Source organism: Schistocerca americana, chromosome X, assembly GCF_021461395.2.
Source record: "Schistocerca americana isolate TAMUIC-IGC-003095 chromosome X, iqSchAmer2.1, whole genome shotgun sequence".
Classification (NCBI taxonomy): Eukaryota; Metazoa; Arthropoda; class Insecta; order Orthoptera; family Acrididae; genus Schistocerca; species Schistocerca americana.
Window position 1 is genome coordinate 764,785,194 of NC_060130.1, and position 18,427 is coordinate 764,803,620.

The window sequence follows — 18,427 nt, forward strand, 5'->3', positions numbered from 1 at the left end:
AAGTTCAAGTTCCCAATATCAAGTGGATGAAACGGGTTCAGAAAAGAACTCTTAAATGCTATAAAAGACAAGGCTGGAGAATTCACACTCTTAAAAGTACCTACCGCGATGCCTCTGCAAAGTTACATTCTCTGAACCATTAACACAGAAAAATTATAATCAGAAAATCACAAAGAGAAACTGCCAACAGAAGAGAACAGATGGTAACCATTAAACAAACTCACAACAAAATAAAACAGGTGAACAGAATTCACTACAAAACTACAAGCAGTATAGTGTGCATCAAGAAACTACATCAAAAAAGCAATAAATAAAAGTAACAAACTGAGCCAAATACGGGTGTTTCACGGGTATGACATCATACGAAAAAGTGCTATGAAAAGTCATGCTGTAATGGTGCCTGTGATAGTATGCAGAGATGTATGGTGGGAACAGTACGGTGGGCTGCTAGGTCCAACATCAGGAGGCTGTACTTGGGAGGAAGGTGTGTTTTGGGGGGCGGGGTGGAGAGGAGAGAAGCAGAGATGGGTAAACGACTATGCTGGGGAGGGGAGTAGAAGTCTTGCGTCAGGCTGGAGTGGAGAGAGGGAAAGGGGTAGAGGGAGGTGGAGGCTGATGGCTTCACCTGAATCTGCAGTACAGCACTATTTCATTTTCATACAGCTGAGGCACTGTCTCTTACTATGATGCTTCCATTTAATGTGCGGAGCTTCATGAAATATTTTAAGTATATCTCACGCAGTATTAAAAAGTTTTACAAAAACAGTTACCTGTGCAACTAGCAGTAAATTCCCATTTAACTGTTGATAAACTGAATCATACACAACTGCTGCAACATGATGATAAAATGCTGTTTTGAGAGTCTTCCCCGAGTATTTTTCAGTTCCAGGTCCTATATGTGAGATCTATACCATACACCCTCCCACTACTGCCTACTCCAGTCCCATCGCAGGCATATCTTACCCCATCAAAGGAGGGCCACGTGCAAAAGCAGCTACGTAGTCTTATCAGTTTAGATGCATCCACTGTGTAGCTTTCTATGTGGGCACAACTAACAACTCTGGTACCGCGCACTGCGGAATTTGAATCCGCGCCAGACGTCATGGACATCGAAGACCCATAGAGGTCTCTGCACCATAAGATGTGGCGACGCGCGCCTCCTGGCCCGCTTTCAGTGTGAGAGCGCCACAATGGAACACGTGGCCCCAGCGGCCAATAGCGGCGCCCCCGAGAGCATACTTAAGCGCCGACCACTCGCTCATCCAGTCAGTCTTGTCTTGCTTACGTTGGTTTACACCTCGCTTGAGCTAGACTGCGTTCTTCCTGGTTCGTGTACGAGTTTGTTTCCTTGTGACTCTGTTGTTCGGTCTTGTCGTATTCGTTCTGTCCTATGTTGGTCGTGTCCGTGCTTTTCCGTTGTGTTGTTGTTCACGGGCCTCTCCGCGGGTCCCGCCGCGCCTTCTGTCAGTGCTACCTCACCACTGTCCTGGTCGCAGTTACAACAACAACCTCTCTGTCCTCATGTACAGCCACTGCCAAACTGTGGCCAAGAGAAAGCTGTACTACCCAGTTGCTGAGCATGCAGTTCAACATAGTGTGCTTGACTTCAATTACTGCCTTACAGCTTATGCCATTTGCCTTATAGCCTATGTCATCTGGATTCTTTGCACCAATACCAGTTTTTTCTGAATTGCTCAGATGAGAATGCTCCCTGAAAAATACCCTTCGTTCCCGTAATCCTCAGGACCGAACCTTCACTAATTCCTATCCTCCACATCCCTCTACCCCTTTCCCTCTCTCCACTCCTGCCTGACGCACGACTTCTACTCCCCACCCCAGTATAGTCCTTTTCCCTTCTGTGCTTCGCTTCTCTCCGCCTTCCACCCCCCCCCCTCCCCCCAAAAACGCATCCTCCTCCCAAGTACAGCATCCTGATATTTGACCTAGCAGCCCACCGTACTGTTCCCATCATACATCTCTGCACACTACCACAGGCACCATTACAGCATCCCCCCCCCCCCCCCTTATGCTACACTGCTATCCCTTTCCTCCCCACTTCTTATCTCTTCTGTATCCCTACTACCCACCCCAGCCAAAATTATTACTCACCCAAGCGGGCCACACTGCCCTAACATGACAGTGACCACGCGCACACCCACACGTTTTATTTGTCTGATGAAAGGCTTGGTCCGACAGCTAAAAAGTATCTAACAGTCTATTTTTAAAAGCGACTGTCCACTGCTTAATGTCTCCTCTATGTGGTGTGCTGCAAGCTATTCTTTACTATGAGTCCAGCCTACATTTTCCATTATAGAAAGTATTTCTCACTTAATATACTCCAATCTTCCATACGCCGCATTGTCTCCCTCACAGCAGAGAATGTTTTAGAAGCTCCAGTATGCTTATACAAGCTTGTTAACTGATAATAGGAGACTTAACAGGAGGCAATAGAAAGTGTTTGCTGTAGTTAAAAAATAAGAAACGAAATACTTTTCTACTAGCTGCACTGATGACTTCCAGTTACTGAATGCATTCTTCACCCAATATGGCAGCCCATGTTTCCCAATCACCTCCTCAGTTGTGAAAAAGTGCTTAGTGGAGGAACATAATTTTGATTTACATACAGTAAAGCATTTAGAGATTTGCACGCTAGATTAGAGAAATATGAAAAAAAAAAAAAAAAAAAAAAAAAAAAACATTTTCAGTTATTGAGTAACAGCAAGTCACATAGAAATACAACAATATACTGTCAAAAATATAATTACAAAAGCTCTTAGGGTTCTATCTACATTGTTGTGAAGCACTGTGGGAAATGGAAAGACCCCGAACACGCTGCTTGTTGGGGAGGAAGGGGGGGGGGGGGGGGAGAGAGAGAGAGAGAGAGAGAGAGAGAGAGAGAGAGAGAGAAAGTGAAAGTTGACAGATATGCTGAGCTGGAAAAACAACGTCGAACTTTTAACTATCTCATTCAACTAAAGTGTTCCGGCATTGTACACTAGGTATAAATCAAATGAAGTAGTGCATTTTTAAAGAAATTAGCCTCATATTCATAAGAATGGAGGCTCATGCTCTATCCTACCATCCTGATTTAGGTCTCCAGGCTGAGACAAAAGCAGCCATGTGTGTGTTTCTTTCTAAATCTGAAGAGGAACTGTGTCTAACAGCTTAATCTACTTTTAAATGTACTTTTAATGTCTCTGTCCACTGCTCAATACCACTTCCAGTGGTGAATAGCAAACTATCCTATACCATATTAATGTCAAAAGATGAAGTATAGTTGCAATGCAAATCAGAAGCTGGTTCTTTCAAACATGAAATTCTGGATGTGAGTAATTTCATTCATAGATACACCTTTGCAGGACACATTATATCACCTGGTGACATTAATGATCATCTTAATTTCACACAAAATACCTGCACTTAAATACCAGTGCAGACTGTTTTTTTGCATGAAATTTCTATGCTGCCTAAAAGTAACTTATTTTGCTAAAATAGTTGTCTTAACACTGCATTTATGTTTTAATGGTTTTTGGAATTCCTCATGTAGCTATCTATTTTACATATTACAGATACAAAAAATTGCTTCCTGTTTACAATGTTTTGCAGTTTAATATAAGCTTTACCTGTGAACTCCTGAGAGCATCTTAGAAAATATTTTGGGAAGTCCTGGTGGAATGTAAACAATTTAAGAAGTAAACATTACAACTCACTGAATATTAGAGGAACTGAGTCATCAAAAGGCATATAAACAAAACTGAGAACATTGCCAGCTTTTGGGCAATGCTTTTTCTGATGAATAGTGTATACATACACAAAAACAAATATGTACACACACATGCCCACACTGCTACATTGTGGCAGCCGAGTCACACAAAAAAGAAACTGTTTCCTGCTCAAGATGTTTTGCTGTTTAATATGATCTTTACCTGTGGACCTCTGAGAGCATCTTAATTAAACAAGTAATATCATGACCACAAAAACTAGGAGCATTCTTAAAAATAAAATAATAAAATAAAAATAAAATGAAAAACCGCAGGCATACAGGCGTGTGTGGACATATGTATGTATGTTTATTCTATAGATCACAAAAAGGATTCATCCAAAAGCTAGCAAAGTTCTCAGTGTTGTTTATGTGGCTTGCAAAAACTTAGTGTGTTTACTATATGGTGAGTTGTTAACTTTACTCCTTAAATTATGAAAAAATGTTTTACTATACACAGAGTACTTCTTTCTTACTCTGACTTTTATTTTCTTAATATATTCCACTGCCTACTTAATGCCAGAGATACAATAATCAAGAGACCTTTTTCACATAGTTTTTGAGCAATTTTTGTTCTAAGAGCACTAACAGCTCCATTTCAGTGTGTGTAAACAGTTTGTACAACATACAAGGATTGTAATATAGGCATTTCCTGCATTCACATTCTGCTATAAGAATACTAAAAGCAGTCTTCTCATGCTACGTGTATCAAAAGCTGTCTACATAACAAGTTGGAGTGAAAGGGTATGACACCACTGACGTTTCAAATTCCATTCCAGGCACATTACAGCCACCACATCCCAAAGCATACATAGAAGACAATATAGTCATCATCAATTGTGGGTTTTTGTGGATACCAGTCATCACTTTCTGTACTTCTACAGGGCGTCTCAAACCTTTTGGATCAAACTGAAACTGGTGATAGTGGGTCCACAAGCGATTATACTGAGATAGGAAACCAATGGTCAGAAATGCACATTTATTGTATACACACTGTATACACCACATAACAACAACATAGCTCATAGTAATTTTTCAAAGCAACTGCCCCATCATGATGCACGCGATGCAACAGTGCATGCAGTTCAGCTGCACTCTCTCAGTGATCCCAGTTGCCTGTTGTACACTGGAAAAGGCAGCAGGTGATAAACAACATACACACCTTACCACCAAACAGACATACTGTACACAACTTAGTCCATAGCATGTGTGTATGACAGCATCACACCAGCACATTAACCTGTTCCGCACGTATACCACTATACCTGGCGTCAGTTGTCCATTGCATCAGACAGCTTGTGGTGTGTCCGTGGTGAGGTGTGCTGCTGTGTACAGTGCATGACACATAAACAGAGATGAAATGACATGAGAGTTGGCAATGTACAGTGTGGCAGGATGTAATGCCTGTAAACCAGCACGATTGTACAGAGAATGCTTTCCCAACAAGCATCATCCTAATTGCGAGAAGTTTCTCTCTGGATACCAACTTACAAGAGATGGGGTAGTTCACACCACAGATAGCCAGCAAGTTTCCCGCCAAAGGGATGTCCAGACACCAGACTTTGAGGAGATGGTGTTGGGTCTTGTGGCCAACCACCCAACAATAGACATCCACCAACTTGAAAATTCCTGGCAGATTAAAACTGTGTGCCAGATCGAGACTCGAACTCGGGACCTTTGCCTTTTGCGGGCAAGTGCTCTACCAAATGAGCTACCCAAGTACGACTCACGCCCAGTCCTCGCAGCTTTACTTCTGCCAATACCTCGTCTCCTACCTTCCAATCTTTACAGAAGCTCTCCTGCAAACCTTGCAGAACTATCACTCCCGAAAGAAAGGATATTGCGGATACATGGCTAAGACACAGCCTGGGGGATGTTTCCTTCACTCTGCAGCGGAGTGTGCGCTGATATGAAACTTCCTGGCAAATTAAAACTGTGTGCCAGACCAAGACTCGGGAACTTTGGAAGGTAGCAGACAAGGTACTGGCAGAAGTAAAGCTGTGAAGATGGGTCGTGAGTCGTGCTTGGGTAGCTCATTTGGTAGAGCACTTGCCCGCAAAAGGCGAAGGTCCCGAGTTCGAGTCTCGGTCCGGCACACAGTTTTAATCTGCCAGGAAGTTTCGTATCAGCACACACTCCTCTGCAGAGTGAAAGTCTCATTCTGGATCCATCAGCTTGCCCGTTTGCACATTTCAAAGGGTACGGTGTGATGAGTATTGGTGCAGCAGGTTTTCATCCTTGTCATAAAAAACAAGTGCACAAGCACAAGGACCAACAGATTTTTAGTCCCACGTTCACTTTTTCAATGGATTTGCCACCCCAGTGCTGTAGTGCTGAACTCTGTACAGTTTGTATTGCTCACGAATGAGGCCTCATTCACCTGTGATGGTGTTTTCAACAGCTGCAACAGCCATTTCTGCCCCACATCACATACATTGGTGGTCACCAGCAACACTTCTCTGTCAATGTATGGGCAGGCATTGTCAAAGATCACTTAATAGGACCTTATTTGCTGCCTTCCTGTTTGATTGGTCCACATTAGCTGGTGTTCCTGTGAGATGTACTGCCACAGTTCTTGGTGACTGTACGCCGTGTTGTCCATGAAAGGATGCCGTTTCAACATGACGGTGCACCAGTCCACTTTGATGTTAATGTTCACGAGCACCTGAACAACACAAACCCTCATCGCTGAATTGGAAGGGGAGGTCCTGCCTCATGCCCAGTGCAATCACTGTATCTCACGTATATGGACTTTTTCCTCTGAGTCTATGTCAAGATGTGGGTGCATGAAACCCCCATAGAAATGTATGATGACCTGTTTCCTAGGGTCCTAGCTTCCTATCTCCTGATACAACAGACACAAGGGATCTTTGAGAGAGTGCAGCATAACTTGAAGCACCATTGCTGTGCATGGATTGAGACTGGCAATCTCCGCTTTGAATAAGTACTATGAGCTACACTGTTATTATGTGGTGTACGCTGTACATGTCCATAACACAATAAAAATGCATTTCACACCACTGGTTCCCTATTTGAATACAATCTGCTGTGGGTCCATTATCACCTGTTTAAGTTTGACCCAAAAAGTTTGGGACACCCTGTATGTAGCAGCGAAAAGCCTGCAGGATGTTTTTTTTTTCTTTCCAGTGAGAATTACAACTGGTGAGGTTGCACATGAATTGTTATTTAAGCTTGTCAAAGTATGTTACTTACATAAACAAGTAATATTATGTCCATAAAAGGTACAAGCAGTCTCCAAAAAGATACCAGTTACACTGTATTATGCAATGTATAAAACAAAAGTGAGCAACACACTTATGTTGTTGCTGATTCATTAATAATAAACACTGTGTATGTTGTATGGCATTATACTAATATGTATATTAATATACTTAAGAGAAGTATTGTGTGTATTCTCTTTCCCTCCGGCAACCCCCTTTAGTAAATCACAATAAATACTGCACAAGATATATATAAGCAACATTTCAGTTTGTCCTCCCATCTCCCTCTATTCCACTTGCATAAGAAAATCGTGGTGGGAAGAGGAAAGGCACAGTATACTGATAAATGAATCATTCAGTTTCAAGCCACAGCCTAAACATAAGATACCCCTTATTGCCTCAAAATATGAAGGTCAGAAAACAGAACAGGTTAACTAACGATAGGCAACAGACACACCTCTCTTAACACATCTTCTGCATTCCCCATTTCTGTAGAACCATTACAGCTGAATAGCTGTAAAATATTTCTTCTGTTGTGTAATTCATAGATAAAACTGATGTAACCTGTGCACACACAAATAAGCATGTAATGAATTAACAATGATAAAATTAGCTGCGATGTGTTGGCTGGAAATGAAAGAGTGTTATACAGTGCCACACAAATTATGGACAGTGGTGAGTATCTACAAAAGTATGGCAACACACTGACGGATGCAACTTTCAACTGGGAGCAATATCAATATCGCAGTTCCTCTTTCTTAAAGTTTTCATTTTGCATGATCATTTATTCCTAGACAAGTTAATCTCTTTCAAAACTTGAGATATTTAACCCTGCTTTTATTTCAATGACAACAAATTGCCCCAAATAATTTTATTTCAAACTAAATTGAAAAATCATGTTTGAATAAAACTGATCAGTGGTCACCTGAATCATACAATACAAAAAATGATACTACAATGAATAAAGTACTTGGTTAAATAGACATAAATGTATTGAATTTTCTTGTGTAAGATGTTGATCATATCACAAACAATTTCTCTGCTGACTATACAACTGTTTGATGGTCCTCCATATCTCAAATGTGTGGTACCATAAATGAATATGACTGACAGTCCGAATCACAGTGAGAGAGGAAAAAAGAACAAATTTGTGTAAGCAATTGCATGAAGATGTAAAACAGGGTCAAGCACTCCAAAAGTACTCAAAGGTTAGTGCAACTGGTTAAGATTTTTTTCCCCTCTCCACGAGTTCTTCATCATGACAACAGCCACCTGTATTTGTACCCAAATTGGCTGATCTTATTTTACATCATGATGCGGTCATAACTTTTACTCAATAGTTGTGAACCATCTTTCTTACAGTACTATACATGGTGTAAACAATAACTGTTTACGACACACCACAGTGGTGTAGATGAAGTCAAGACGAACAGTTTGCATTCTGCCAAGCCAGTAAACCACCTCAATCTGGCCTACAAAGTCCACCTTAGCTACAAGCATGTGCACCAGGTGAGATTTTCAGTACCCTCTCACTCTCTTATGCTAATGGCTTAGCCTGCTATTTCACTAATATTATCACTTTAAGGTTTCCCATGAGGGTAATGAAAAAGGAAGTCTTTTTTTAAATGTTATACAAAAACTAATTTTGTTTACAGTTGCATCTAAATTAACCATTACGAACACAGTAATATCATAGTAAAAACAACAGACAAACAAAACTATTTAATTGCTAATTTTATGCTGCTAAAATTAGAAATATTTAGAGGTAAAATTTACACAAACGTGAATTTCATGTTTTGAACATGCATGAACAAAGGGTCTTTTAACCCTTTTGTCACTGATGTGACACATATGCCACTAAAGTAATACACAGTTTTAAGTACTGAGACATCTATGTCTCATATCCCTCTAGTGCTAGCATGTAGCGAGATGCTTTCAGAACTTGGAGAAAAATACTACGGCCCATTGGGTGGATATATAGAAGGCTGTGAGTGATCATATTGAGCCGTGTGTGCTATATATATATATATATATATATATATATAAAAAATGGAAGGAAACATTCCACGTGGGAAAAATTATATATAAAAACAAAGATGAGGTGACTTACCGAACAAAAGCGCTGGCAGGTCGATAGACACACAAACAAACACAAACATACACACAAAATTCAAGCTTTCGCAACAAACTGTTGCCTCATCAGGAAAGAGGGAAGGAGAGGGGAAGACGAAAGGAAGTGGGTTTTAAAGGAGAGGGTAAGGAGTCATTCCAATCCCGGGAGCGGAAAGACTTACCTTAGGGGGAAAAAAGGACAGGTATACACTCGCACACACGCACATATCCATCCACACATACAGACACAAGCAGACATATTTAAAGACCAAGGATAGTGAGCCATGTTTCGCTAAAGAGTAATTTACTTTCATCAGTTCATGTTTACGGTTCACAATTTGAAAGTGAAGTGACGTCTAATCGCATTGTATCGACCTTTATACTGAGCCACAGTTCACAGTTTGGCCACAGTAGTGCCACAGTCAGGTGAGTAATGCAATTGTGAAGACTTCCCTAACAAGATCTTAATACCATTCCGCCTCCCTCCATCAAAAACTGTGGTGAGTAGGTTACATTTTGTAAAAAAAAATAGCTTAATTTGGTATAATGAAAGAATTGGTGCACATTTTGTATCGATTTGATGCATCCTTCTCCAATCATTCTAAATAAATTGGAGTTCTTCCCCAATTTTAATTTCTCTCAGTTTCAGCGCCATCTGCCAATGGTTTAAAAAAAATGTTTCAGACAAAACTTTATTACTTTTTTATCGATAATCCGAATCCGCAATAAAAAAAATGGGGGTTTCCATTTAAGATTTAAAAGTTACACCCCGCCCCACCCAAGGTGGCAGGGGCTGGGGGTCATGTGTAGTATCATTTGATGTCCCCCTTTGAGGTCACGAACTTGTGCCCAATGAATAGTTTTTGAGACAATCTCATCCGAAACTTCAGATGGACTACCCTGTATATGCCACAGAAAACTTCACAGAATGTAGAAAACATTGATGTGTGTCGTATGCCAAAGCCATCTTCAAATGGTATGTTGAAAACTTGTGTGCAATATTTCATGTTTTTCATTGTCAGGAGAATAAATGTGTTTTGGGGCTGATTTGTTACTCTTTTTCAACAATTGCCATCCTGATAAAATCATTCTAAAATTAAATATTTATCTCTGAAAATCACGGGTTCACATGGAAACATGGAACACACCAATTTTTAAAAATCAAACAGATCACATTTTTTTGGTACTGAAAATGTATTATTTATCACAAAGGGACATGGGTTTTGACCTTTTATTTTGCAAATACATGCTAATTATAGGTAAATTTTAACCATGAAAGGGTTAATATCCAAGAATGATTTTAGCCAAAACTTCATGTGGTGTGCATGTGATGCAGCTTACATGGATTTTCTTGAACAACATGAAGCTGTTTCTTGGCTTGATAGACTGCAAGATTCTTATATCCAAAACACATCATATGAACAATAAAGTCATTCCTTGCTTCACGTCTGACTTTTACCATTTCGACCCAGTCAGCCAGTATGCAGAACTACTGATCACGACTTTATATCACATTTATATTATTTCACTGCAAGTTGGGTCATTAGGGAGGCCAAGTTGTTATACGGCTTCAGAACACAAGTGATGGTTATAGTCGACTACAAATTAATTTCAATAAAAACTCTTTAGTGAGTGGTCTCATCCCAAATTCAACAAAACTTAAATTTAATTCTGTGGTATTAAGTGCATGTAGTGTCAAGGTAAAATGTGGACATCAATTCATAAAAAGCAAAATTTACATGGTGCATAGATTCAGACACTTTGCTGAGACTACAGGTACTGACTTATCTAATCCCTTGTCACACATTCTTACTGGTTTTTTGTTTGTGATCTATATGATTTGATTAGTAATGGTCTTTTCTTGGAACACAATGTTATTGCTAGAAGGCACAACCACAAACTATGGGCACTTGTGGCAGACCCTGGCTAACACTACTGAAGTTGTCAATGTTAACAAACAATCTTTTGAGATAGAGTAGTTCATATTACGGACATTAATCTTTCTTATGATGAAAATTCTTTGTTACAAAGGACCTAAATTTCAACATTCCCAGTAAAGTAAATACTAATACTACTAAAAGAACTGTGGTCAAAGTAAAAGGCATATGTGAGATGCTTAGGGTCCCACAGCATATACAGGTCCAGATTGCTATGTCTACTCGAAAAGCATTTTGTAAACCTGTTCCTATAGGCTCATTCTCAAAGTCTCTTTGTGCCATCATCAAAAGATTGAATGCAAAACTGCTTGAAAATTAGATAATTATCACAAAGAGAGATACAGCTAGCTCTATCGTCCTTATATCGGGCACCGATTAGGTAAATAAGACATTGGATTTCTTTTGTTCTAATGACATAGCTAAAAGGAACCTTCTTCCTAAATTTGTTACCAAGTTGAAGAAATGTATAATAGGTTCCAACTTTCTTTTTGCATCTGAGTAGGCTAAATGCAGACAAATCCCCAAGAATCCAAAACTACCAGTTCTTCATTCACAAATCTATGTAAGAGCCATTCCCCAATATGTCCAATTGATGGATGCCAAGGTCCTAATTATAAAATTAACAGTTTCTGCTATGCTAAGCTAATAGCTGCATTCACTTTTGAGGAAACATAGTCCGAAAAAAACAGCTATGAGACAGCAATGTTATTACGAGAAACTAAGATTCCACGAGAGACTAATGGGGTCTCTGGATATAACCAATTTGTACATTAAATGTTCCAGTTGAAAAGACTTTCGAGATTGTAAGATTGAATCTTCTTAAGTATATGAAATTTGCAGTACAGGAAATTACTGAACAGTTGCATTTGTTGCATAAAAGACTAACTTTTAACTGTTTTATTTTCAATGGTAAGACTTATCTTCAAATGGGCGGCACGGGCAAAAGGTTGCTGTCTTTCTGTGTTTCTGACTGACATTTTCATTAATTACCAAGATAGAATATTCTTTGCAAATAATAGGGCCATGTCTAATAATATAATTTTGTATCGAAGATATGTAGGTTATATTTTTATTGCACTTACAGCAACAGAATCACACATTTGGCAGGCTCCCTCAGTCTGCTGCATTCAAAAACACACTTCATTGTCGAGTTGGAATCAAATAGGGAAGTCTTAACTACTTCGACTTGAATACTACTAGGCAATCTAAAGATTCTTGTTTAGATGTTTTCAGAAAACCATGCACCGCGGATGTAATTATTAATGTAGAAATGGAAATGATCATATGGCATTGTTGGCCGAATGTAGACTCTTGCCACTCGTGCACTTAAGTGTGTGCATTCTTCCTGCCAATGCTCGTGTCCATGTTCAACAGGCTAGCTAAACTTGTCTTAAGCTCTGCATATGTTAGAAAATCATACAAATCACACAAATATGTCTGAAAAATGGTTACACTGAAAGTGCAATACTATTGCTATTTATCAACTGGTATTCAATAGAAGGGAAAAAAATCTATTCCTGGTCCTCCTGAGAACCTGCCTAAATATGCATCTATATCCTATACAGGGAATTTCTGAGAACAAACTGTCAACGCATTTAAAAAAGCCAGTATACAAACTGGCTTCCAGATGCTCAAGAAACTTAAGACAGTTTTGCTTACACCTGTTGACAACAAGCAGGATAAATTTACAAAGTCGAAGGTATATATAATCACTTGTGGATCCTTTGATAGTGTTTACATTTGGCAGACAGGGCATGACTTTTTAACCAGATTCAGGGAACACCATAATAACAACACTACTGCTAAGGGTTGTCATCTCAGTGATCAGAAGCATCATGCAGATATGACTGAAAAATCCCTAATGATCTTTAACATAAAGCCAAAAGGCTTAGATTTAGACATTTTGAAAGAAACTGAGATATATAAGCATTTTAATGCTAACCAACATGGAATCTTGAATGAACACATTCAATATTTTTCAGGATTTGTTATGAGCACGGCTGTGTGACACCAATGTCTGATTCTGAGAAAAACTCCAGCTTCCATTTAATTTTTATATAGTGCGCCTCCCCTACCTAACCCCCTTTTCTCCATTCCTGTCCCTCCCGCCCAATCTAATTTCTACTGTGCCTGTTTCATATTTTATAGTTTAGGCTGTACAATTACTTATGTATTTTATACTTTTGCTTTACAATTTTTGTAAAGTGCAACAAGATGACACGATTTTAATGTTTGACGATCTATGGTATCAAATAATATTTCTTAGTTATATGGACATGATGGGTAATCCCACCAAGACCGATTTTTTTTATACTACTTATACTGAAATACGTCCCACATTTCATAAAAAAACTGGTTGTGTTCATTAGCAGAATTTTTTCCCCCTATTTGATGTAAGTGCAATGGTGTACATTGAGTACTTTCATTTACCGATTTGGGTCAGCCAGATGGACTACCCTAGTTTTAAAGAAAATATTGTATTCTCCTTCCCCTGTCTTACTGCCTATAATCAAATTTGTGGCATATGTTAGTACTGCTATTGCATATTTTAAGTTTATGTGACTTGTCATATTGCACAGTTGTTGCAATTGTAGCTTTTGACGATGTGTGGCACCATGTAATACTCTTGAATTTAACTTAAAATTTAGTAACTTTTTATCATTGTCAAGGCATTGCCACTTGTATAAAGCAAATATTTATTATAAAATAAGTTGGTTCACAGCAACGAGACACATCGTATAATAAATGTATAGTAGTTGTTGAGCATTGGCAACACTATATGTTTTGTAATGTCACCTGGTGGCAAAAATGTCTTCTTGGTCTGCACTCTGCAGAATTATGTCAGTAGCCTGTGAATGTTTGTTTCGTGTACAACTGAATACATATATCTACATGCAGCAATAGTGCCTGGATAGGTGTATTATAATTTGTGCCAGGTGTTTTTAAATCAAATTGGAATGATTAAGGCATCCATTACTATGTTTTAAAAAATATTTCTGGAAACAATTTTCTGCATATGTCTGATGGTGAACAAATTCCAAAATGTGTCATAAGCAATAAAGTCATTCCTTGCCTGATGTTTGACTTATCATTGCAACTCAGTCTGCCCATAGGCAGAACTACTGATAGTAATATCAATTTATTTGTCTCAATTTCATTTACACCACTGTGGTATGTTGCTAACAGTTATTGTTTACACCCATGTATTGAAATTTATCTTCCATCTCCAATTAAAATGGGAAATCAGACCATACTAACCAATCTGGTACTACTATAATTCAAGTTAATGCAAACACAACAACAGCTCTCTTATTTTAGATGAATAAATAATGAAAACTAATGAAAGACATAGTTAAAAACTACTTAAAGGTACTCTTAAACTGAATATGAAAGATGTACAGCTTGTGATCTACAGACCTGTCCATCAGTATACAAACATAGGTCTCCCGCTTAATGGTAACAGACTCTGCTACCATAACTTTCTTAACTAGAATGCCATCCTTTGGAGTCTGCTTGGTGATAAGTCTATGCCCAATCATGTTTCCCAAAATGGCCTCAATTTCTGCTGGCCTGAAATAAAATAAGAGTATTAATTCTTCAATTTAACTGTTTCCTGGAGGGTACAAAACACACACTGTTTAAAACAAATGGATTAATCCATCATTTGAGAACTTTCTGGGATGTAAGGTACAGTGAAGCGACTCAGACACCCTCTCCCATGCAAATGTCAACCTCACCTTCCAGTGGTGTACCCCGTTACCATGGCTATGACGACCGAGTCATTGTGATATAACCAAACCACACAAAGGGAATTGTAGGAAATGACATTCTCTGCCCACCTATAACATCTTCACTGGGAGCAAGTGTCAATGCTCAGAGGTGGCAGCCCAAACATGGCAATGTGCTGATATACTTTAACTACCCACAACTGCTTAAAATCAATACATTAAAGAAACTAAGAGAAGCAGCTAGATGGACCTAAAAACAACAATGACAACATTTGGCATAAAGAAGGACATGATTATCAGGTTCCGAAACGTTCAAAACTTATACCAACCTCAGAAACTGCCACCACGTAGAGCAGCAGCAGAGATATATAGACTCAGCATCCTGGCAGTAAGTGAAGTGAGATGGAATGAATTTGAAGAATTGAAGACCTTGAGTGGGCATACATCTCTGTGTTTTGGAAAGCTAAACAGTGATGATCCACACGTGGAGGGAGTGGGATTGCTCCTAAAAGAATGAACAGCAGCTTGGGGAAGCATATGTCTTCAAAAATTCTCAGGACAAGATTCAAAGGAAGAGTGAGAAATAACTCCATAGTCCAATATTCTGCAAAAACTGAAGAAGCTAGAGAGGAAATGCCAATTTGTATGTAGAACTCCAGAAAACAGTCAAAAACACCACCAGGAAAGTTATTTTAATTATGACAGGTGATTTTAATGCAAAGATAGGTGCAGACATTCCTGGAATGGAGCAAGTGATGAGACAACATGGAGTTGGCAACATGATTAACAATGAAGAGGTTTTTGTAGCTTTCTGTGAAAATAACGATCTAATTATTGGTAGCACAATCTTCTCTCATGAAAAATGTCAAAACATCACAGATGTCTCCAAATCTTAACATTACAAATCAAACTGACCACACAGCTTTTAGTAGAAAGTGGAAAAAAATCCCTCATATAATTGAGAAACCGAAGGAGAGCAAACATAGGAAGTGGCGACCACCTTATGGTTGCACATGTTTGCATCAAGATAGTCATTAAAAGAAAGTGTTTCCACACATTGATGTAGGAAATAGAAAAATTAAAGTAGCAGCCAAGAATTCATACTATAATCAAGAAACCGGTTTCAGGGCCTTTGCACAGATGAAGAAGTGGGCACTGATGGAAAATGGGAGAAGATGAAAATAGCTGCTAGAGGCACAGCTGCAAAAAATTGCTTGCTTCAGGAAGCCAAGAAGAAAGGAATGGATGTCAGAAACAACTTGGAATTGTCGACTATTTGCCTTCAGTTCCACAGTTTTCACATGCTCATTCCATCTCATATCGCTTTGCAATGTTACACCCAGATATTTAAATGACTTGACTGTATCAAGCTGGACATTAGTAATACTGTACCTGAACATTACGGGTTTGTTCTTCCTACTCATTCACATTAAATTGCATTTTTCCACATTTAGGGCTAGCTGCCATTTATCACACCAATTGGAAATTTTGTCGAAGTTGTCTTGTATCTTCCTACAGTCATTCAACTTCGACACCTTACCGTACATCATCAGCAAACAACAACCGACTGCTGCCCACCCTGCCCAGGGCACACCTGACAATATCCTTGTCTCTGATGAACACTCACTGTCGATGACAACATACTGGGTTCTATTATTGAAGAAGTCTTCCAGGCACTCACATATCTGTGAACTTATTCCATATGTTCATACCTTCATTAAAAGCCTGCAATGGGGCACCATGTCAAATGCTTTCTGGAAAGCTAGAAATATGGACCCTGCCTGTTGCCCTTCATCCACAGTTCTCACTATATCATGTGAGAAAAGGGCAAGCTGAGTATTGCATGAGAAATGCTTTCCAAAACCATGCCGATTCGTGGTCATAAGCTTCTTAGGCTCAAGAAAGTTAATTATATTCAAACTGAGAATGTGTTCCAGGATTCTGCAACAAACAGAAGTTAGGAATACTGGTCTGTACATTTTGTGGGTCCATTCTTTTTACCTTTCTTAGTGTAGTCACCTGCACTTTTTTCCAGATGCTTGGGACTTTGTGCTGGGTGAAAGATTCACGATAAATGCACGCTAGGCAAGGGGCCAATGCTGTAGGGTACTGTTTGTAAAATCGAACTGGTGATTTATTTATTTTCAAATCTTTAAGCTGCTTCTCCATGTCAGGTATGCTTATTTCTATGTCGTCCATACGGGAGTCTGTCCGATGGTCAAGTGACTGTATTTTTGTACAATTCTCCTGTGTAAACGATTTCTTGAATGTGAAATTTAAAACTTTGTCTTTCATTTTGCTATCTTCAACTGCCACAGCAGATTGGTCAACAAGAGACTGAACGGAAGCTTAGACCCGCTTAGAGATTTCACAGATCTCTTCACAGACGCACGAATCTCTACTAATCTTCGCTTGACATTTGTGCATCCTCTTTTGAACCTAGCCTTTGCTTCCTCAGTATCTTAAGAATTTTGTTATTAAACTGTTGGTGGGTCTTTTCCATCCCTCATCCACTTAATAGGCACATAACTCTCCCAACCACGATTTAAAATCTGCTTAAACTTTGCCCATAATTCCTCTACATCCATCTTACTGGTTCTAATATGTTAATAACTGCTTATCTCGTCTATCTAGCAGAAACACTGTCCCAGCCTTATTGACTGATTTATTAATTTTTGTCATCATAATTGCTGTAACGACAAGTCTATTTGTAGCTACAAGGTCTAAGATAATTCCATTGCATGTGGGCTGCCGAGCTAGCTACTCAAGACAATTTTCAGAAAATGTGTTCCAAGTTCCAAAGTATTTCGCATCACTGACTGTTTGTCTGTACCCCCCCCCCCCCCCCCCCCACACAATTAATCCATAGACATCCCAGTCTATACTCAGCAGGTTAAAGTCGCTTCCAAATAGTATTGTATGATCTGAGTATTTATGCACTCTTAAATGCACACTATCTTTGAATGACTTTAGGACTGCCATAGTGGAATCAGGTGGCCGGTAAAAACATCCAGCAATTAACTCAGTTTCACCTACACCTGTTATATGTGACCAGACAACTTCAGTGTCACATTCAACTTCGACCTCAGTAGAGAGAATATTTTTGTCAACTGCAATGAAAACTCCCCCTCCTATGGCCTCTAATCTGTATTTCCAATATATGTTCCACGACTTGCTAAATATCTCAGAGCTTTCCACTTTGGGTTTCAGCCAACTCTCAGCCCCAAGAATAATTACAGTGTGAGAACTTTCCTGAAGGGCAGTAAATTTGGGAACTTTATAACGAATACTTCGACAGTTTACTCATAAAACTGTGAAGATTCTCGCCAAAAAGAAAGTCTCCTGAAGTCATCCTGTAAGGAGCAAATAAGGACATCTCCTCACCAACAATGATGCACAACATCGAAGATGACATGAGCACTTTATGGAGGTGCTGAATAGCGACAATGAGGGAGAGTCTAAACAAAAAACAGCACCAAAAGAGGAAGATGATCCTGAAATATTAGAAAATATCATTAAATTGGAGCTGCCTCCAAAGGAAGAGATCAAGGCAGCAATCAAGCAGCTAATCAATGGAAAAGCCCCATTGATTGATAACACAAGACCACAACTTATGACCACTGAGCCAGACACAGCCACTAATATTTTCCACCCTCTTTTGACAACGAT

General features: G+C 39.2%; 1 protein-coding gene across 2 annotated transcripts in view; it reads right to left on the reverse strand.

Annotated features, from left to right (window-relative positions):
* LOC124555651 (succinate--CoA ligase [GDP-forming] subunit beta, mitochondrial) overlaps window positions 1-18,427 on the reverse strand; it is a 96,557-nt gene that overhangs the window by 22,371 nt on the left and 55,759 nt on the right. For both annotated transcript variants that reach the window (XM_047129635.1, XM_047129636.1), the window contains exon 5: window positions 14,448-14,600. In XM_047129635.1, the coding sequence (XP_046985591.1) occupies window positions 14,448-14,600 (153 nt within the window). The remainder of the gene's footprint in view (window positions 1-14,447; window positions 14,601-18,427) is intronic.